We start from the raw sequence: 22,022 nt of genomic DNA, 5'->3' as shown, positions 1-22,022 counted from the left end.
CCGCAATTGCAGTACTACGCCTGTAGGTGGTGCTGCATCGGAAAGGCGAAATGCTTTTCCAAGGAGTACATGAGGTTATCGTATATTCTTAGAATTGTTTTTTTATTATTCCACTAAACTATTATTCCACAGCCCCCCAGACGAGCCTGATGAAGCGGCTGCGGTCTGCTAAGAGTAAAAGTTGATGAATCTTGCTGTTTATATTTTTAAGGAACTATCGACGTGAGCGCCCGTATTTTGACTTTCTATTTTGGTAGGGAAGTATGTGACAAAAGCAATTAAATGTGCATAAAAAGTTAGCATGGAACGTGTTAGCCTGAGCTAGGGAGAGTGCGCAATTGGAACGGTTCCACCGGTGGCTAAATTTAAGCCAGCAAAAAAACCCTGAACTCATAAAAGCACTTTGCGCATCTTTACATGAAAGTTAGCTTTAAGTTCCCAGTCAGCCCCGACGTCACGGGATGGGCTTTATGTGACAGTCGACCGCCTCAGATCAGACGTCAGCTTGACGCGCAAAGAGCAGGAATATTTGGCAGCCGAGGCAAGAAGACCATCAAGCAGCGGAGAAACGGTAGAAAGCTGCTCGTTAAACCTCTCTCGAGATTAGCTATCGCAGTGGGAAAGCGCGAGCCGAGAGGAGGGCGACTTCTTACAGGTGGTCTCGCGGCCCACCAGCGGCTCGCTGCTGTCGTCTCCCAGCACTGAGTAGACGCTCAGCACGTATTGCGTCAGCGGGTTCAGATCATCCAACACTGTCGATGTCGTCGAACCGTCCAGCAGCATCTGCCACAACAACAGCACAACAAACGCGTCAGTGGGAACCAGTACAGTTCATTTTCTCTCTGTCTCTCTCTAACTAAAACTAAACAAAAAGTTAAATAAAAAAGAAATTAAAAAAGGACTCAACGCTGACCTAAGCGTGAGCCTTTTTATTGCTCGGCTATCTGACGGCTGAAACGGGTTCAAATGGAGCATTCCAGAAGCCCTGAATTGGACGCATCTCACAAATGGATCGGCAGAATAAATCTCTTGTCGACGCAGTCGTTTGCAAATAAACTCTGCCATGGCTGCTTGTAAATCTCAGGAGATAAGAAGTTCACAAAAAGTAGGCGGAGCATCAATATGGAAGAAGTCAAGTTTCTTTTTTTTTTTTTTTTGACGTACATTTCTATCGTGTTTTGGAGCTGCACAGGAAGAGACTGTGCTGTATAATTTGTCTTTGAACCATAAAATCATGGTGCGATTATCAAGGAGACCAGAAGCGGATGAGAAGAGTGCGGCATCCAATAATTTCAGTGACAGAGACTCTCTACGCTTCACTTTCAAGCTGCAGTTACATATGAATCATAAATATAAAGTCAAGTATTATTGTGAAAAAAAAAAAAAACACACACTGGACTGACCTTGCTTTCTCTTAACGTGTTTTACGATGAAAGCTAATAATAATATTTGTGATGTTTTGTGCGGCGTCTTCGTACCTCGCGAGCAGGTCCTCCGTCCGCCTGGACGTAGACGAGCCGGAACCTCTCGACGGGCGTTTGCGGCGCGCTCCAGGTGGCGCGGAAGGAGCGGTGGGTGACCTCGGAGGTCACCAGGTCAGTGGGCGCTTCCAGCGGTTCGCCTGCGGGGTGGGACCAGCGGAGCAGCGTCAACGCGACGCAACTCGTCCAGGCGTCCACAAATCTGACAGCGCCGCAGCCACCTCCGTGGCGCTGTAAATCACTTTTTTTTTTTTCTTTTTTAATAAATGTGCTCTTAAAAGTGATTTACACGGACTCAGTGGAATGTTCCACTCCGAGTACTGGAATTTGCTTTTACAGCTGGACCTGCCGCGGACCCAATTTGACAAATTGCTGTTGTTGTCGTCAGTGGAGTGGCGAGTAACAGGACAAATACTTGTTACTGTTCCTAAGTTGTTGTTTTTTTTCAGGTTCTGCGCTTTCTGCATCCATGTTGAACACTATCCAATATCTATTTTCGAGCTGCAACAATTAATTTATTAATTGTCAATTCATCGGTCATCAAATGAGCTATTTTTGATTAATCGTTTAGAAATCGTGTTCAACTTCAAATTCAATTGCAGCCTCTCCAATAAGGCAGACTGATTATCTTTGGAATTTTTTTTAAATAATATAAATAATATATCTAAATAATAATCTGAACACATCTGCTCTTAATTTGCAAAACAATGATCAGCATTCTTGCAGATTTTCATTTCATTCCCTTCATCCAAAAACGGGACATGATTTCAAACTGAGAAAATGAGCAAACATTTTTCGATCATTATAAATTCATTCCGTTACTGGTTTGGCCCGTACAATCTGTCAGAGAATCGGCAAAGAACACAATGAGGGTCAGTCTGCTTTCTCGGAAGACGAGAGGAAATAATTTACTGTGGAAGAGGCTGAAATTTGGAGCTCTCAAAACTATTAATTGATTATCAAAAAAAGTTGTTGATTAATTCGGTAAATTATTGGTTGTCAATCGATCGATTAAATGAATCTTTACTTAAATTTATAGCCATTTTTTTTAAACACAAGTATCTGTCTTAGTGCTAATGTCCAAATTGTTGCGTCATCTGTGGTTGCTCTTCAATTTGAGTGGAAGTGAAGCAAAAAGTGATCAAGTGAATTGATGGCCAAAGGAGTGGCGGCCCCTCAGGTGCCTTTAAAAGCCGCAATAAAATTGGAGGGAAAAAATGTGATGTTGTCAGTCTTTTGACAATTCCAGAAGAGGCAAACTTTGTGAAGTTTCCACCTGAGCTGCAGGACTCGTAATTAGCGAAGGGTGTAAATCTGACTCGCAGCCCGAAATGACAACGACCGGGTCACAGCTTTTCCTTTCTTTGCAAAAATACCCAAAAATGTCGAAGTAGATTCGCAGTTCACTAGTACCTTGAAATCCACAAATGTTTACTATCCCGTCTTTTGTTTTTCAAATTGTGACCCGTTAGCACTTCCTGGTTTGGATCTTAAGCGATTAGCGTCATTGCAGCATTAGTAGGCAGACTCTCCCACCAAAAAAAAAAAAAAAAAAAAAAAACTCGAGTGAAGATCGAACTGGCTTCGACAAACTCTTTTTTTGTTGTTTTTTTGCCTACCTGACCCCTTGACGCTGTTGCACAAGTTGACGGTGAGGTCGTCCACGATGTCCAGCAAGAACTTGAAGTCGTTGACGTTGTACATGTGAATCTCGTCCGGGTCGGAGGCGATGGAGCGCAGCTCGTTCTCGTCTGCGTTCTTCACGCCTAATGGAAAGAAAAAAAAAAAAAAGAAAAAAAAAACGCTCGACAACTTTGCTTGACGCTTGCTTTTCAACAAACACACACACAAAAAATAAAATAATAGGTGCCAAAAACTGACCGATGGCGTACAACTCGATGCCGCTGTCTCTCAGGTTCTGCGAGTTGGTGACGATTTCGTCCTGAGACTTTCCGTCGGTGATGAGGATGCCGATCTTGCGCGCCTCTTCTCGCATTCCCACGTTGGCTTTGAAATTGTTCTGCAGGATGTAGCTCAGCGCCATCCCTGCGTCGCCGCGGCAACACACGCCCATTGGGTTAGCCAGAAAGGTGACCGAACACAAGTTCTTCACTCTCAAGTATAAAAATATTCCTTTGGTACCTTATACTCTATTACTAAATAATTTCAGACTTAAGTAAAAAAAATTAAATAATATAGTCACATTAATAAAGTACATTTCAAAAGTCTCTTTTTGAGAGAGTAAGTAAAAAAAACAAAAAACAAAAAAACGAGTAAAAATAAGTTGGTTGCACAAGTGTGCACACCCCCTTTGAAATATGTCAGCACACACCTGATTAGCCTCACATAAACTTCAGCTGTTCTAGTTGGCTTTCTCCAAAAATGCGAAAATGCAAAGTCCACACCGGGAAGCAAAAGTGCGGATTCCGACCCGTCACCTCAGAACTACGAGGCGCTCTGTCAGTCACCTGTCATGGTGTTGCCTCCTTTGTAGGGCAGGTTGGCGATGGCGTCCAGCAGGGAGGCTTTGGTGGCGTGGGCGTTCAGGTGCCACTCGGTCTTGGGGTCGCCGCTGTACTGAGCCAGACCTGCGTCCGGCACCGCAGCCAATCAGTGAGCAGCGCTGACCTCTGCACTTTTCATGAGCATGTCGAGTGTCGATTTGGCATTACCAATCTGGACTTTATCCGGACCAATGTCGAAGACGCCGACCATGCGGCTGATGAAGTTGCGAATGGTTTTGAAGTTCATGCGTCCGATGCTCCAGGAGCCGTCCACCAGCAGCACGATGTCGGCCTTGGAGGACGTCTTGCACTGAGTGCCTGCGGTGGCGACAAGGGGAAAAAAAAGACACGGCTGAGCGCCCGCCTGCCGAAGGCGGACGCTCTTCAAAGCGCCGCGGGACCTTTGCGCGTGAGACAAGGTGGGAAAAGCAGAAGAAAACATCGCAGACAGCAAACAAGCACTTCATGTAACACACGTCATCATTCACACGCCCGACACTTTGGTGGTGAATTTTTTTTTTTTTTTCAAATCCAGCGATGTTTCTCTGATCCACGCCGATTGATCTTCCTCGTTGTTCCGCCGTTTGGTCGCTCTTCATAACCTGTTGGGCTTTTAACATCTGGAGGGTGCAAGCGAAGACAAGTTAGAGGACAGCAGATGCAAACATGGTCGTCGAGCTAACTCATTTTTCTCACAAAATTTATTCGATTACGAGTAGATTGAGTTACGAGCGAGTAAGTCAAGTTCGTACTGGGTCCCTCGATGTTCCTACGACAAGGTTCCCGACTTGATCGGGTCGCCGCAGACCGCGCGGCTCCGGTAGCAGCTCGGCATGCCGTCTGCTCCCTATTAGGGTGCAAATTCCCGCCCGGGGTCAAGTACGTCCTCGGGGCCCGACGGCGGCGTAACATTTTCCGAGCGGCGCGCACGTGTCCCAATCCTCGGGGGTAGCCGACATTCCGCATCATTAAGAGGGCTTGCGTCATTTCGAGCAGGGAGATTTTTTATTTCTTTTTTTCCAGTGTCAGAAGACACACGGCGGCAGCGGCGGCGGTGACATCTCTCCACAATCAACACGCCGAAGACACAACAGGTCCAGACGCGGCAAATATGGAACATGTGCCGCGCTCACTTGAGAGCTGCACTCCCCCCCCGCCCCCCCCAAGTCAATTACATTTCAGCTACACTTGGTGGGCAAACTGCGGCCAGGGGGCCTCACGCGGCCCGTTAAAGGTTTCAATCCGGCCCGCCGAACTTGAAAAAAATTAAATGACTAAACCTTGTTAATGTTTTATTTTCTAAATAATGTGTGGTAACGGAGACTTTTTTTTTTTCCCCACGCTGGTGACATTTCTCCATAATGAACACGAGCAAGACGTCGACGTTCAGGATGCTCCAAATATGTAACATGTGCACCGGCGGGGGTCACGCTTCCCAAACGACGCTTTGTGCACGTCTGCGCAGCTGCACGTCCGTGAAGGCTGACGCAGAAAAGTCGTCGAGGTGAGCCAAACAGCTCTCTGTAATTAGCCGTAATCGTGATCATGTGCGCTCCTCCGTGACGCTAATCGACTCCGACAACGCCAAGTTCAACCTTCTGGCACCAATCTGGGAGAAGTCAAGGCCAGTACGTGCCGCTGGGAAGAAACTTAACACGGTCGACAGACGCTACATTAATTACCAACAAGTTACATTCCAGATTGCTGTTCGGCGCTCCTTATTTTTGCCGGACGATGAATACTTTACAGCGGCTTCGCAAGATGGCCGCTTTGAGTACACACTGCTTGGCCATTTGGCCAAAAAAAAAAAAAAAAATGGACTTACCATTATTACGGGAATTGAAATAGACGAGAAACGTGCAAACCAGTGTTAGCAAAACGGATTTGGTCGAGATGGAAATTCGCAAGCGTTTCAAACCAGAATTTCTGTTGGGAAGTCTGAATTTTTATAAGGTGAATGTCCGCAATCAAATATTAGAGCAATCTTTACCAGAAGGACCCAACGGAGGCGGCTCGGGAGCGTCGGACAGCGTGGTCTTCTCCTCCCCCGCCAGAGGCAAACTCTCCCCTCCGTCGAACATCCCAAACACGGCCACAGAATATTTGGTTCCAGCCCTGATAGCAAACACACCGAGGAGTGCCGTCACACGCCAGAAGAGTTTTTTCCTCAAAACATTTTCCGGGCTGCTAGAAGCTTTCTACCTTCTTCAAATCGGTACGTTCTATTTTATTTTTTTTTTATGCAATGCTCGCATACATTTTTAGACTCCTGTAAAACGAGTCTCATTGATATCATCCATTTTTAAGTTCTCTGCTACGCTGTTTAACTTGCTAGATACTAGCTAGCATTTTGCTTTTACCATTTTAGACTCCACTGCTCAACTCTTTAAGATGCTTGCTGGCATTTCGGGATTTTCTTTCTGAGCGCTTTAACGGAAGCATTTTAGCACACCTTACCACGGTTAATATCGTTCTGGATTTTATTGCTTGACTTTTGATCATCGTTGCAACCTTGTTTAACTTCATGCTACATAGAATTTTGGACTTCATTGCTACACACCTTCACATTAGAGAGACCATAATGACACCCTTTTTCCCGCAAGATGACATTTTTACACTCGTCAAATTGATGCTACCATTTTTTTTGTTTTTTTTTATTTTTTATACTCCTTGACATGGTTTATCCCATTTTGGACTTAATTCTTAACTCCCTAACGTGACGACGACATTTTTTTTAAACTTGATTTCTACATGCTCCAATAGGATTTTTTTTTTTATTCGTCGCATCAACATGTATGATGCAAGTTTAGACTTCTGACTTGACTTGTTATGCTGTTGGAGACAGTCGCTTGATTGTTTAAAGTGGATCGCAAGTTGTTTGAAGTGGTCGGCAGAATGTTTAAAGTGGCCGCTGAGCTCGCTGGAGTTTTGAGAGTGGTTGCTAAGGTGTTTACAGCGGTTGCCATGGCTTTTTGCTCACACCCTGGTTGGCATGCTAATGCTCACGCTAACGTAACGATCCGCTCACCTGAGCTCCTCCAGAACCACCGTGTTGTCAAAGGGACCCACGAGCAGCTCGGCCAGGTTGATATCGTCCCCTGCCGGGTGGAAGCTCACCTTGTAGCCCCTAACCTCCCCGGGCGCCGGATCCCACGACACCCTGAAACTGGTCTTGGTGGGCTCCGAGGTCTGGAGGTTCCTCGGAGCCTTGTAAGGCGACACTGGAACACAAGAACGCATTTGGGACGTTAAAGAGCCAGTCCTTCATCAACAGTCATACTTGAAAACCCCAAAAAAACAAGTTTTGAGTGACACGGCCTCCCTAGATGTTGACTTTTGATCGTTTGCGGGTCCGTCGAAACCGGGTTGGCTGTGCTCAACTCTCATTGTGGAGGAGAGACAGACCTCATGAAATGAGTCACAAATGCTCACAGGAGCCTCGTTAGCAGTCTTGCCGTTAATTAGAGGACACCCAGGAAGATAATTGTTCCTTTTTCTCATCATGCCTACATTAGTGGTGGATTGGACACCTTCTGCCAGCACAATTCAACGCGGAAAGGAAATGAGCTTTTAGACTTTACGGGAAGGGAGGAAAAGCTTTTGACAAACTTGTAAACGTCAACATTCTTCACTTCACTTTAAAATGGGTCATTTAGATGCTTGGATTGATCATGATTTTTTTATTTTTTATGTAGACAGGAGTGATAGATCGATCTGTTTTTTTTTCAGGGCCGAAACCGATTATTAGTCGTCAAGGAGGCCGATAACCGATATTTGAAGCCGATATTCATTTGTTGAAAAAAGGGTGTGAAAATCTTTCAAAACTTGACTTAGTTGAAAGGCCATTAAGCACGTTTATTAAACAACCGGAGTGATTTGCAACATGTTAAACTTCACGAAGCACCCAGGCTCAGCTGCACGTCTTATAGTTCAATGAAAACAAACATCTCTTTAAAGTTTACTAGGGCAAATAGTTTTTGGTGAGTAGTAGACTGACATTTATTAAAATTCCGGCAAAGTCTGTTGCCTAAACTTTCCTTTGCTCACAGGACCTCTCCTGTCGTGCGTGTGACTCGAGGTGAAAAAGCAAACAGGCAGCTTAGTGCTGATTGGCTGCTACCGACTGCGCAAGGAACCAAATAGATGGTGCTGTGGGCGGGCCAATCGGCTTCTGCGGGCAAGGCCACGAGCGCAGCAAAGAGCAAGAGAGAGAGAGGTGTGCTGCAGCGAGCTAAAATAAACCAGCTTTTAATTTATCGGCCTTGAAAGTTACAAAAGAAAAAGGCAGATGATGATAATCGGCAAAATGCCAAATATTGGTTCCGATAATCGTCTCGGCCGATAATTGAGCTATGTCTAGTATTCAGGCCTGGATTATTTTCAAATGTGACAAATCTTTTGTAGTCCAAGCGTGTTGTGACGTTTGCATGCGTGCAGACGGTGATGCTCATCTGAGGGTGGGAGGGACCAACGTACGTGTGCTTCCTACGCCTTGCCTTGCTTTTCCTTCCCCACGTTTGTAGATGGGATGGACGGTGATGTCGTAGGAGGTGAGAGGTTGCAGCCGCTTCAGCACGCTGGAAGTGACCCCCGCGGGGATCTTGAGGACCACCTCGCGGCCGCCGGCGACGGGGACGTATTTGAGCCGGTAGTGCAGAACTTTGCCGGGCGCCGCCGCCCACGTCGCTTTCACGGAGCGCTCGGTCTCGTCGCTCACGCGCAGTCGCCGCGCTTCCGCCGAAGCTGCGGGAGAAACGGGCCATGATTGAAGGCGCGAGATGGACCCCCCCACTCCTCCACCCTGACAGATTCGTGCTTTTCCAAAGCGAGTCAGAGTACATGACAAAATTTAAGAAGTCATCGTCTGGGAGTGCGTGACCGCATTTTCCATTTGAGCCAATAAAATGTCAATAAAACAGAATGAAGGCGTCACATAACGTGCTGATTCTGATGTTTACAAGAGAATATTTCAACGTGTAAATGTTTCCGACTCATCTAACTGTGGTGAAAGCAGACGGATTCGCTTGGCATTTTGTTTTTTTTAGCAAAATATGACATTTGCGAACATCTGTTCATTCTTTGGAGGAGAATCACCAACATTTTTGCCGATTTGCTAAAAGATCAAACCAAACCAGGAACTGCGTCATTATCAATTTATAGAAACATATAAATCAAAGTTAATGGTTCTTCGAAGCGGTTCTCTGACTAACGAAATGCGGTTCCGTTGCGGCGTACTTACCGTCGGTGGTTTCATATCCAGTGAGCGGCTCGCTGTCCTTGTGCTCGTAAACGGCAACCACCGAGACCTGGTAGAGCGTCTCGGGGCTCAGGCCATCCAACAGCGTGTCCGTTTGGTCACCTCGGACCATTTTCTCCCCGGATTCATCGGAATACGCCGACTGCCACTTGACGCGGTACATCCTGACGTTCCCGGGAGCGGGCGCCCACCGCGCCGTGAAACTGCGGTCGGTCACGTCTCGGGTGACCAGGTTTTGAGGAGGGCCCACTTCTGTAAGTACAAAGTCAAGACGGTCAACAGTCGCAATTTGGCGTTATTGCAAAATGAACTGTGAAGCAGTCATGACAAACAGATCACTGTAGATGGCGCTGTTGCATTGGTTCCTCAACAAAATTCAATTGTTTTCTCAGTCCTGTTTGGTTGTTTTACAGTTTGGGGGTCACAAAAGCAAAAAAAAAATAAAATAAATAAAAAAAACTCCTATTTGAGTTCAGAAACTGGAGTATGGTGGGAAATGAAAGGTAGAAGCCAAACTTTGTTTTTCTTTGTTTGGTTCGGTTTTTAAGTCTATTTTCACAACACAATATTCTGCGGGTCGGATTCATGCGAACGCGTCTTTTTTTCTGACCAACAAAAATATGCCATGCATTACCAAAACAAAAGATCTAGCAAACTCGATAAAAGGACAGCAAAGATTATATATAAAAAAAAAAAATAATAATAATCTAGTGTCTCATGTGGCCGATTTTGACCAGTGGTTGGTGTGTTGGGAATCAAAGCTTGACGCCAACTCTGTTTTCAAAAGCAACATTCATGCAAGGATCTTTTCCATGTTGCGTCCGCGGACAATAAAAAAAAAAATAAAAGCATTCAAAGACTTCTGAATGACTCCTACCATTTCCTCAACTACTCTATTCGTTTTTCCGATGCCGACCTCGCATCAAGTTTGCCTGCGAAGTTGAAATGTACTCAAGACACCCGGTGGCGTTCCCACAGCATGGATGGAAAGATGGCGCTTGCTTATTATCGCCGCGCATGAAATGATTTGTTTTCCCGACGTGCCAAGTGAAACACATCTCGGGACACGTCGGCTCGCTGGGTGCCGTTCAAACGAGATGACACTGAAAATGCTTCAAATGCGACAAGGCGCAAAGCGTGTGCGAGCAAATAACACGGGAAAGATGTCTGGCCCAGAAGAGACTCACTTTCGTCCCGTCAGTTGTAAATCCAAAGGAAATTAAAGACGCTGACTTTCACATATTCAATCAGGTGGCGGGCTTTTATTTTGACAGGCAGAGGCCGCCGTTTTTTAAAAAAAAAAAATTTTTATTATCAGCTTCATGTGAGCCACAGACCAGCATCACGTGGAACGCCACATATACCGAACATCGCATGGAAGATGTGGCACTACTGCCGCCGTTTTTCCAGCGTCTAATTCCAGACATCTTTAAATGCCATTAAGGCGAAAGGCTCGGCTCACACACTTTCAGAGCTTTTTGACCGTGTCAAAAAAAAAAAAAAAAAAAAAAAAAAATCTGAATCCGTTTCAAAATGGGGAAGTGAATTACCATTTGTGGCCTCACCCCACTTTGAAACATTCAACATATGCACAGCAACGGGGAAAAGGTTTTGTCCATTCATTTAGTTGGTGGGGAAACCGTGGAAGGTCATGAGAGAGGACTAGAGAGAGAGTCTCTCTCTCTCTCTCTCTCTCTCTCTCTCTCTCTCTCTCTCCTCTCTCACACCTCTCTCACACCTCCCTCCCTCTCTCTCTCTCTCACACCTCCCTCCCTCTCTCTCTCTCTCTCTCTTTCTCACACCTCCCTCCCCTGCAGCTCAATAAATAATGTGTACCTTGTTTGGTCTCACACAAAACGCTGATTCACAGACAACAAAGACCATTTAAAAAAAAAATGACTGCGGTTGTATTGCTAAGCGTGTGTGGTTTCTGGCTCGGAGTCAAAACAGCTAAATTCAAACAGTCTATTAGCTGCTAAGCACACTTACCCAGTAGCGGGGGAACATTCAGCGGCTAAATAACATCAGATGTTTTCCCTCACAACAGTGTTTTTTTTTTTAAGCAGGGCAGCAAAACTTGAGTTGAGAGAAAAACAAACACAAATCTACACCAACAGTTATGGAGCGCAACTGCTGGATGTGATAAGGCTGCTAAGTGGCCGCTAACTGCTCGCTAACTGCTCACTCGCTATGGCGAGCAATCTCAAGCGGTGAGCATACGGCTAGTTTGGCGGTTCTCTTTATTTGGCTCCCTGAGGAGAAATTTGTCTTGGAGTAACAGACGGAATAGAAATATATCTTGGCTCACATTCCAAGACTCCAACTCAGATTCCCAAATGTTTCAATGTTTTTTTTATGTCTTTTTGCAGTCTAGTGGCAAGTCGCAATTGTGCGACACAGTTCTGATGCATTTGCTATTTTCAAAAAGTTAGATTTGAAATTTTAGAAAATATTTTAGCGTCATGACGTGTATCTTCATTTCTGTTCGCCCAGCTATGGCGTTTTACATTATAAGACAGCAGAGGGATTTCTGATTCTGATTTTCATTTAGACAAAATATGGTTTGGTACAACATTTTGTTATTTAAATGTTTTTTTTTTCTCAAATTTTTACTCCCACTTGCGGCAAGACAGGCCCCGCAGCAACATGATTGGCTGCTGGAACCACACAAGAAAGTAGAAATTGGCCTTTATACTGCCCCCAGGTGGCCAGATTGAGCACCACAATGTTCATTGAATTGAATGGGAGACTTTGGAATTCTTTTGAATTCTATTTACTGATGTCATGACTGCATGTTTGTATCAAGACTAATATTACAGAATGCTGCTTTTCTCATAAATAAAAAACAGATGGCCACATTTTTTGGGTTGGCTTTGAGTGGCTGGAAGCGATGGATGGCATTTCCATTCCTTTCAATGTGGAAAGATGACTTTGCCTTACGAGCGTTGTCATGGAACAAATTCATCTCATATGTCAAGGTATTTTCGTCAAAAGATTTTGGTTTGCTTTCACAGTGTCATCCAAATTTATGTTTTTCTTGGCACATTCAACACTTGCGTTCCAGTCCAAACAGTAGGATATTCATAATCCGGAATTCGGAATCGTCATCCTGATCCTGACATAACAATCCTCATTTAGTGAAGGTTTAGTTTTGCGCCGCACGTGACGGTGGCAGCGCACTGACTGAAAACTGGACGCAGGCCCGACCGCCTGCCCGGCCGGCGGCTTGCAGTGGAAAGTTTGCTGGTCGCCTGCGTTGAGTAAACTTGGCCGGCGCACTTGTTCCATCTCCCAGCAGACGCTTAAGAAGCCCGACCGACCCGTGATGATTCTGCGCTTTTCGTACGGGTGGCCCAAATCCGGAGGAAAAACAAAAAAACAAAAAGAGAACACGTCCATCTGTCAACGTCGGTCCAGAGCGATGAACAGCACGTATGCGAGTGGCTACAGTGAAGCCGGTGCGCGATTCAAATCCGATGTTCTGCTGTGTGTGCGCGCCAACATCGCACACATCGTTCGCTCATGTGACGTTGGCAATGCGAGCCCGAGGCCATTTTCACTTAAGTCAGCCTTTTTCATTTTTTGGATCATGAATTTTGCTTGTTTTCCGACAGACTTTCAAATGTGTCCTCATTTCACATGTGTAGAATTTGGCCGCGAGATTTAGCCCAACCGGGGAATCGGCCTAGCCAGAAACATCGGCACTGCCAACTACTGGAGTGGATGTGCAATTACACTTCATTGTAGCGCGAAAGAAAGCACGTTCCCCAGGTTCACACACGCCCCCTCGGCATCGCACACACAGGATCCACATTGTTGTGAGCACAACATTCCAGGACACGTTGTTCTGATTTGAGCTGCCCATTTGGAACACACATCCGACAAGTGAGAAAGACACCAACAGACACAACAAAACAACAACATAAATTGCGTCTCTTTGTTGGGGTCGATTAACCAAAACCATCCCGACATCTAAGCGGCTAAAATGCTGAATCGCAACATGAAAGCGTCTGGATGTACGAGCTAAACGCTAACAGCGTGCGCGTCACGTCGCTGTGTACACACAACAGACAAGCGTAACGTTAGCAACCACGCTAACAGCGGCACAGGCGGGCCCGCGGTCGTTCCCACGAGCGCGTCAGGTGAGCGCCGATCAGGTGCGCCACGGGAAAAGTTTGCAAAACGTGTTGACGACAACTCCTTCCTTCCTCTCTGTCTACGCCAGCGGCGTGTAGAGACAAGCACAAGACACGCATGCTTCTTGCACTCAACTGGCGTCACTCATTAATATCAGGTATCATTTCAGGATACAGTCGCACCTTGACTTACAAGTTGAATTTGTTTCGTGACCAAGCTTGTAAGTCAATGTCGTCATAAATCAAAGCAGTTTTCTCCATTGGAATGAACTGAAATGCTCTTTGTCATTCAACAAAAAAAAAAAAAAAAAAAAGAGCAAGCGCCCCGAGAATTTGGAAGCTTATCTCACCTTCTTTGGTGGTTCCTTGCGTCTGCAGCGCCGGTCCGGAACCGGATCGGTACTCGGCGTTGACGCCGACCAGGTAGGTGGTCCTCGGTCGAAGCCCCCGCAGCACGAGGGAGGGCTCGTCGCCGACCGTGCTGGCCTCCTGCGCGGCGCCTCCCTCGCCGACGGGTTGGAAGGTCAGGCGGTAGCGGAGCACGGCTCCTCGCGCCGGCTGCCAGGACACGCGGAAGCTGTCCGTGGTCTCCTGGGACACTCTTATGTTACGAACCGCACTTTGTTCTACCGGAGACAGGAAGGATTTTTTTAATTGTTTGTTTTTTTTCTTGTTGTGAGCAGGCGACGCTTCACGTCAACGAACCCTCTAAGGTGGTCTCGTAGCCGACGAGCGGCAAACTGTCTCCCCGGTCGTACTGAGCCGAAACGTTGACTTGGTAGCGGGTCAGCGGGGTGAGGTAAGGCAGGACGGTGGTCAGCGTGTCCCCGGGGACGGACATGGACACCAAATGGGCTTCGGGAACGTCGACGGGACGGAACTGGAGCAGGAAGGACTCCACGTCGTTGGCGTCGATTTCCCACGAGGTCCGGAAGCTTCTGGAAGTCACTTCGGAGAAGGAGAGGTCTCTGGGCTGGACCAGACCTAAAGATGAGACCAGGGAACTTAAATGATAGCATACTGAAACCACATTCATTTATTTCTTTGCTATTTCCTCCAGGAAAAAAGAGAAGTTTATCTAGCGCAGGGCTCAACAACGTGGCACTATGGGCATCTTTTGGGGGTTTTTTCTACCAAAGCAACATTCAGATTGTCTTGGCATGAGCACTTTTATATTTTTTCACATCGACTCAAAAACGTCTATACTGGGAGGAAAAAGGAAAGCAGTAAATGGCGCCGGCATCTTCCTGCTGTTGCTGCATTTTTTCCAAAACCAATCATCTGTTTTTTCAATCACTCTTAAGGCGAATATTGTAAGACGATATTACGGGATCATATATCGCGGGCTGTATTTCGACTTTAAATTATCAGCAAATGTATGCAATTATCAACATTTTTAGTGGGCTTGCCATCCATTAAATTTAACGCGACTCACCATGAAAGGGTAAGTAAGCAGCATATATCAGAGCACAACATTAGCCTGAGTTACGCTAACTTTTCTTCAGCAGCTCTCCGGTCACTTCCAATGAAGCTCAACTCCCGGCGTTACGAGCGCTTTGCGAGCCAAAAGCAGTCAGACGCTTGCAAATGCGTCCGTCGGCCTTCAAGCATCAAAAGGCGTTTTACTGCCCTCGTGGACATCACCGCACAGCATGCCAACGCTGCGTTGCTAGGCAGACAAACACGCCTGAAAAGAACAACAGACCAACGAGAGAAAAAAAGCTGAAGACGCGCCGTGTCATGAAGACAGATGCCGGAGAGCTACACGCGATGCATGTCGACAGACACGTCCCACATGTAAGTTCCACTCATGTGATAAATTTACATTCGGGGGCACGTCATTGATTGCGCTACTGTCAAATCCCCGTCGACAGAATATCATGATATAAAAATGACATAATGTGCCGTTCCAAGGAATGTCAGTCGCTCCTGGCAGAGCAGAAAAGAAAACTGAAGTGCTGCACTTTTTTTTTCTTTCCCCCCTCAAAAAGCGCAGACGTTGCTTGTCGAAACTTGACGAGCAGATGTCGGCCTGGAGGAATGCTCGTCACGCTCGGTTGTTTATTGCCTCGACGTGCACCCCGCGCACCTGACGGACGGCTCGGGCTCCAGAAAAGGGCCATGGGCGCCGTTTGACCCTCGTGTGACCTTTTCCACACGCTCGCAGGTCAACATGTGGGCAAAACATTAAACGCCACATGTGTATGGGTGTGTGTGGGTGTGTGCGCACGCGGGTGCGTGCAGAGATACACTCGGACTTAGTTTTCACTGTGGGTGGGAATGCTTCCTGGATGACAGGCTGACAGTCATAAAAAAAAAAAAAAAACAAGCTCAAAATCAATCACTGGTTTTCACCACAGTGAAAACATTGAACAAGTCGCCTGATTGTCCAAATAGAAACGTGTGGATGGGCGGGTTCAGTGCAGTGCCATGTTGTGCCACAAAATGTCAGGCAGCACTGAGCGCTCTCGGAGGAGTCGGAAAATTGAACTTTTGAAGTCTTAGAATCGCCATAAAATTCATGCAAATGTCCATTAGCCCGTCTATGGCGTTTCACATTACATAAATGCATTAAGCTAGCAGACTTTCAGAAAACAAAAATACATGTTTGGTTGAACATTGACACATACAACAGTAAGAAATTGGAGTCGAACTGATCAGCTTGAAAAACACAAAGAGTATGTCTGGCACACTACCACTACTGAGCAATAATCAATCTTCTCGGAACACTGGACAAAAATCCATAGCACTCTGTAATACTATACGACCCAGGCCACATTTTTTTATCTTCTTGCATAACTACGTTTCTTTTGCTTTAAGTCTCCCTATATTTTTACTTCTCTTTTTTTCTAATATATTTTACTGCACTGAAGAAGGAGCTGCTTTCCATCTCTTCATACATGTGTATGGTGGCAATAAAAGGCATTCTATTCTAATCTATTCTGGGTCTGGAACGTAGCCCCGCCCCCTCATACCACCCACCCCAATAAACGGCATTTCACTCTACATGAAAGAAAATGGACAAGTAGCAGGAAGCAGACAGAAGGTAAAATCACTCACGTTTCTTTTGGATGTTGCGAAGCTCCTGTTCGATCCTCAAGCAGATGGACTGCGTGAGCTCCGTGGAAATCCTCTGGAAGGCGTCAAAGTCCTCTACGGTGTACACGTGCGTCTCGGCCGGCGAGTTGGCGATGGCCTCCAGTTCGGAGCGCACGGCGTCTTTTACGCCCACGGCGAAGATCTCCACATCGGCATCCCGCAGCTTGGTGGCGGGCTGCTGGAAGGCGTCCGACGACTTGCCGTCCGTGATGAGGATGGTGACGCGCGGCACGTTGGGCCGGGCTCCCCTGGTCAGCTGGAAGATCTTGTCCCTCACGTACGTCATGGCCTTTCCCGTGTTGGTGGAGCCGCCTCGGTACGGAAACGAGCGAACCGCCTTCAGCACGCCGCCCAGGTCCGAGTGAGTGTTGAGCAGGAACTCTGTGTGCGGGTCGCGGCTGTACTGGACCAAGCTGATCTGGACCTTGTTGGGCCCGATGTCGAAGGTATTCACCAGCACTTCCAGGAAGGCTCGTACTTTGGCGAAGTTGGCCAGACCGATGCTATAGGAACCGTCCACTAGGAGAACCACGTCGGCTTGGACGTCCACGCCCAGGGAACACTCTGCAACGGGAGACCGTCGCCGGCTCGTCATTGAAAAGAAACCGGACGGTGCGCCATTTGTGAATCAATTGAAATTCATTCGAAGCCGCTTGCAGCTCTAGTTATTATTTCATTGCAGCGCTACCTTGATTTATAGATAGAATTTCTTTTTGCGAATAAACACGGAACGTTTTTTCATGCAGTGCTGTCTTGAAATATGACTTTAATTTGTTTCGGGACCACGCTTGCGCCGTTCAATTTGCAAATCATGTTTCCCGCCTTGAAATGAATGCAAATGCTGTTAATCCGTTTGAACCCATCCCCCCCCCCTCCAAATCAAAATAGATAAATTTGTTTTTAATATTGCACTTAACGGGCAGTGGTGTTGAACATATTTTGTTCCGTGATTTACGCTACCTTAAAAATGTGTGTTCATAAATCTGTCCAGTCAAGTGAGTGAGGAATTCCGATGAGATGGACAAGTTGGACTCACCCACAGAAACTTTGACCGGCTGAGTCCTCTGCAGAAGCACGGCAGGCTCGCTGGGCGTCAGGCCTTTCAACGCAAACAGGTTGATCTGGTATTCCGTGTCCGGGCTGAGGTCCCGGACCGCCAGCGAGGTCTGCGCCCGGCCCACGTACAGCTCTTGACGCTTGCCTCCCGCCATCAGGGGGATCATCTGCACCTTGTAGCCTGAAATGTCGTCGACCGAGGCGCTCCACCTCAGCTTCATCGCTTTGGATGACACTTCCTCCACCTCAAGATTGGAGGCGGGCTCCACAGCTGCCAGGAAGCACAGGCGCCTTCTTTACAACTACTTTGGGGGTGCATGTGAACTTGCAAACTTTTTTTAAAAAAAAGCAAAACTGACCTTCTTCACCGCTGACGAGCGAGCTGAGCTGCTCTTCGACCCCGGCGCACACCTGACTGACGACATCCTTCTGAAGATTGCGGATGTCATCCGAGGCCGCCATGTTGAAGACGTGACTCCAATAGGGAATGGACGCCAGCGCCCTCATTTTACCTTCATCGGCCCGCTGGATGCCTGCCAAGACGACACGACGCACTGTCAGCGAGCACGCGACTGCATGTGTGTATCTGCGTATTCTATTACAAAATCAACAAAAGCATGACGGCCCCTTCAGGAAATGAGAAGTCATCTGGGGAGGGGGGTTGATTTCAAGCGTTGAGTTGCTCAGACCACCTTCAAAGTCTTCGGTTGTTCGAGCCAAACATTGGAAATAACAGAATCGTTTGAACGACGGGAGAGAGATTTTTGTCATTTGTGTTCGGCGAAAATCACAATCGGCATTTTTACGTCACGGGGTGCGCTCACTTGCATTTTGAAGGCTCGGCAAAAGTCACTGACGCCGTGACACGGGAGCAAACTAACAACAGTTTTTCGACCCCTCCGAGCAACAGTTGTTTTTCAGATCCTCAAAGAGTTTTTTCCATGTTCAACTTTCAATGTGTGAGCAATAAACACCAAATTTAGCACACCTGCTCCCCATCAACACCTTGTAACACTGACAAGTCACATGACTCCAGGGAGGGAAACAGATAATGAAGCAAACCCAATATGGACATTTTCCCTTGGGGGTGTGCTCACGTTTGATGCCAGTAGTTGAACGCAGGAAGTGGACACTCACTTGTCAGCTACCGTCAAAGGTGCGAACATTAACGAAGGCTCGTTCAAAGAACCGTGATGGACTGTGAATGAGTTCCTGATTGTTTTCGTGCGCGTGTGTGCGTGTTGCAGGGTGAGGGGAGCCCTCTTCAGGTTGTTGTTTTATCTCTTCCAGCTGAAGATGAGCTGAGTGTTGATCTCCAGCCGGTTGCCATGGCAACACAGCCCTTTGTGTATCTGCGTCCACTCGGCGTGTGGAAAGTGTGACGCCGCTCGCATTCCTGCTCCGACTCGATAAATGCCGGAGGAATCCGAGCGCGATTGCGCCATCGCAAAGAAGACGAGAAGAGGGAAGGTGTCGTGCGGCGGCGGCAGCGGCGGCGTACCGACGACGAAGATCTCCACGCCCTGGCTCTTGAGACGCCTGGCCGAACGCTCGGCGGAATCGTCCCAGTCGCCGTCGTCGGTGAGGATCAGCGCCACTTTGGGGAAGGACGTGCGCGAGCCCGCCGCCTCGCTCAACGTGTTGCTCAGCAGGTAGTCCAACGCCGCGCCTGAGCAAAACAAACAACGTCAAAAGCAAGGAAGCACCAACAGGCCTGACACTTGTGACTTCTTTGACACCGATGACTCCCATCACATAGTCTTCATTTTGCAAGTATTTCAACATGTAACCACTTAGTGACTGACACAAAGTAACAAAACATTTGTTTTCTCAGCTTTTGGGTGTGAAACGCGTGTTTTTGGTCAAAGCAAAGCCGATTACCGAAGACTGTGAAACCTTGAAGGCCTTGTGTAATAGAAAGACATTTTGAAATATTTCCACTTTGTTGTATTATGGGTACACTTGAGCAAAAGGTCTCAGCATAAAAGAATGTCATTTGGGTTGTTTTCATGGATGCCGACATGCCAAAGCAATACCTGAGAATGCTATAAAAATGGATTGACCCATCGCTTCCAGCGACAGGCAGAACAATTCAACCCAACGCATCCACTTGTTGTGACATTTGTCTTTTCCTTTACTTTTTGGCATGCCGTTTTCTAATATTTAAATAACGTTCCACAGGGAAATGTGACTGCGGGTGTGTTTAATAAAGAGTGAGAAGATCAGATGTGAGGGTACCTGTCCTGGCGTAGCCGTTGCGGATGTCCAGCGCCATGATGGCGCGCATGAGGGCTTGTCGGCTCAGGTGTCGGTCCAGCGGGAAGCCGGCGGGCGCGGGGCCGTCGTACTGCAGCACGGCCACGCGGGTTTTGTCTGGGCCGATTTGAAAGGCCCCGACCACGGCCGCCGCCAGGCTGCGCACGTTTTTAATGGCGGCCTGGTCCGAGGCCCAGGACCCGGCTAGCAGGAAGGCCACGTCGGCCACTGAGCTCACGGGACATTCTGCAGAAAAAGAATTGAAAACTTAAAGCTAGCTAGCCTTTACGCTAGCCCGGCCGATTTCAAGTACCTAGTTTTGGCACCTTGTTCTAGGGCAGGTGTGGGCAAACTACGGCCCGGGGGCCACATGCGGCCGGTTAAACGTTTTAATCCGGCCCGCTGAACATGAAAAAAATTAAATGAATAAACCTTGTAAGTGTTTTATTTTCAAAATACTGTGTTTTTTAAAAGACATATATATCTTTCTAATGTTTTTGTTTTAAAATTAAATGTATTTTTTTTTCTCCCATGAGGTGAAGTTACCAAAACACTCAATCCATCTGCTCCTGGTCCGGCCCCTCTGTCAAATTTTAGAACACATTGTGGCCCGCCAATCAAAAAGTTTGCACACCCCTGTTCTAGAACTAGCTGAGTTAGTAGCCAAGGCCACTCCTAACTAGTGTTGCATCTATGACTTGCAATCGTTCACACAGGAAGCGATGCAACTTACTTGCGGCATCTGCGTCCAACCTTCTGGAAGGTCGTCCTCCAGACTCGACTGCAAAGGTTGGATTAGAAGAGTTGAGATGAAACAAGTTCCCAGACAGTAGTGGTAAAAGTACACTGTCGTGCACTAGTTGACTCACTGGTGAGCTGTCCCGAGACGGGAAAACTCTCTTGGGCTCCAGCGTAGGCGAAGACGCTGACGGTGTAGTCCACGTCTTGCCTGAGCTCTGAGATGGACGTGGACGTGGCCGACGGCGCCAATGCAAATTCTCGAATAAATTCTCCTGTAATCCACCACAAAATGAACACCTTTAGCTGACAACGGATGATGTTGTCGCATTAGCACGGCCCCCGAACCGAATCGAACCGAGACTTGGGGCGAAGCGTAATTTCAGCAGATGCAAAAAGCTCTATGGCCTCCGGGGGGCGCTACATGGAAAAGCGAAGTCGTAGTTTTTTTGTTTTTTTTTAATTTGCTGTATTTACATTTTCATAGTCAATTCCATTCTATTCCAATATTACCCTCTCATTTTTAACTCAAGCGATTTGTTGTGCTACACTTCAAATGTTGATTATTTATAATCACAATAGAAATATGACTTTGCCTCTCGTGTTTTTAGAGAAAATAAAATCCAGATTTTTTTTTCCACCAGTGTCTTGACACAAAAAAAAAAGATCATTGCAGCTTCAATGTTTTTAACCTCAAGAAAATTAAGATTATCTACACAAAAGTTATTCTTGAAAATGACATTTGAGATTATTTAGCCTCTAATGTCTTTACCAACAATAAAATGTTTCGTTCTTGGCCACCAGTGTTTTTATTGACAGCTCAAATTCAGACAAGCTCATGTTTTTTCAGTTAAATGACTATGATTTAGCCTTTGCTTTGACACTGATGACAAACGATGATAATTTAGCTTCTATTATGTTTTACTAGCTTCACATTAAGATAATTTAATCTGACTTTGACGTGTCGCTTGAGGCCAAAAGGCGTTGTGGGTGGGGGAAAAAAAAAAGGGATGGGCAATGGAATTGGTTTTCCCTCAGGGTGTGTGGAATAATGCTTTTCTTCCATGCGTGTGTGCGTGCGTGGCGACCTAATTGCAGGGTGCGTCCGCGCTCATTAGCGTGGTACAGGCGGGACAGGACAGGATAGGACAGGACGGGACGGGACGGCCCACCTGTGTCGGAAGTCACGTATATCCTGTATCCGTCGAGGTGCGAGCGCGGCCTTTTCCACGACATCTGCACCGTCCGCTCATCCACGATGTGAAAGGTCAAATCGGATGGCGGCTCCACTGTGCACACAAAAAGTAAAAAATAAATAAATAAATGTTGAGGACGGCACAGGCGCGCACACGTCGTGTACTTTGTATTGTTAGTTGGAGCACATGACATTCCGGAGGTTGTCAGGCGGCAAGAGCAAAGAAAAGCCAACATCATCGTGGACAATTTGGACGTTTGGTTGTTAGGCTAAATCAGGGTGTCCAATGCATGGCCCGTG

At 46.9% G+C, this 22,022-nt stretch overlaps 1 protein-coding gene across 6 annotated transcripts in view; it reads right to left on the bottom strand.

Moving 5' to 3' along the window:
• Window positions 1-22,022, bottom strand: part of col12a1b (collagen, type XII, alpha 1b) — a 66,284-nt gene that overhangs the window by 39,744 nt on the left and 4,518 nt on the right. For all 6 annotated transcript variants that reach the window (XM_088285671.1, XM_088285674.1, XM_088285668.1 and 3 more), the window contains 20 exons: window positions 21,700-21,816; window positions 20,659-20,802; window positions 20,523-20,570; window positions 19,772-20,035; window positions 19,035-19,202; window positions 17,893-18,066; window positions 17,514-17,804; window positions 16,439-17,041; window positions 14,084-14,362; window positions 13,729-14,004; window positions 9,225-9,494; window positions 8,462-8,728; window positions 7,014-7,206; window positions 5,976-6,100; window positions 4,154-4,303; window positions 3,950-4,069; window positions 3,363-3,527; window positions 3,101-3,247; window positions 1,479-1,621; window positions 654-783 (listed from right to left, as the gene is read on the bottom strand). In XM_088285671.1, coding sequence (XP_088141797.1) covers window positions 654-783; window positions 1,479-1,621; window positions 3,101-3,247; window positions 3,363-3,527; window positions 3,950-4,069; window positions 4,154-4,303; window positions 5,976-6,100; window positions 7,014-7,206; window positions 8,462-8,728; window positions 9,225-9,494; window positions 13,729-14,004; window positions 14,084-14,362; window positions 16,439-17,041; window positions 17,514-17,804; window positions 17,893-18,066; window positions 19,035-19,202; window positions 19,772-20,035; window positions 20,523-20,570; window positions 20,659-20,802; window positions 21,700-21,816 — 4,074 coding nt within the window. The remainder of the gene's footprint in view (window positions 1-653; window positions 784-1,478; window positions 1,622-3,100; window positions 3,248-3,362; window positions 3,528-3,949; window positions 4,070-4,153; window positions 4,304-5,975; window positions 6,101-7,013; window positions 7,207-8,461; window positions 8,729-9,224; window positions 9,495-13,728; window positions 14,005-14,083; window positions 14,363-16,438; window positions 17,042-17,513; window positions 17,805-17,892; window positions 18,067-19,034; window positions 19,203-19,771; window positions 20,036-20,522; window positions 20,571-20,658; window positions 20,803-21,699; window positions 21,817-22,022) is intronic.

This window comes from Idiotropiscis lumnitzeri, chromosome 21, assembly GCF_059441095.1.
Source record: "Idiotropiscis lumnitzeri isolate Australia: NSW breed Sydney's pygmy pipehorse chromosome 21, RoL_Ilum_1.0, whole genome shotgun sequence".
Taxonomy (NCBI): domain Eukaryota; kingdom Metazoa; phylum Chordata; class Actinopteri; order Syngnathiformes; family Syngnathidae; genus Idiotropiscis; species Idiotropiscis lumnitzeri.
The sequence above is the reverse complement of the archived record's forward strand: the minus strand, read 5'-3'. Positions and strand labels throughout refer to the sequence as shown.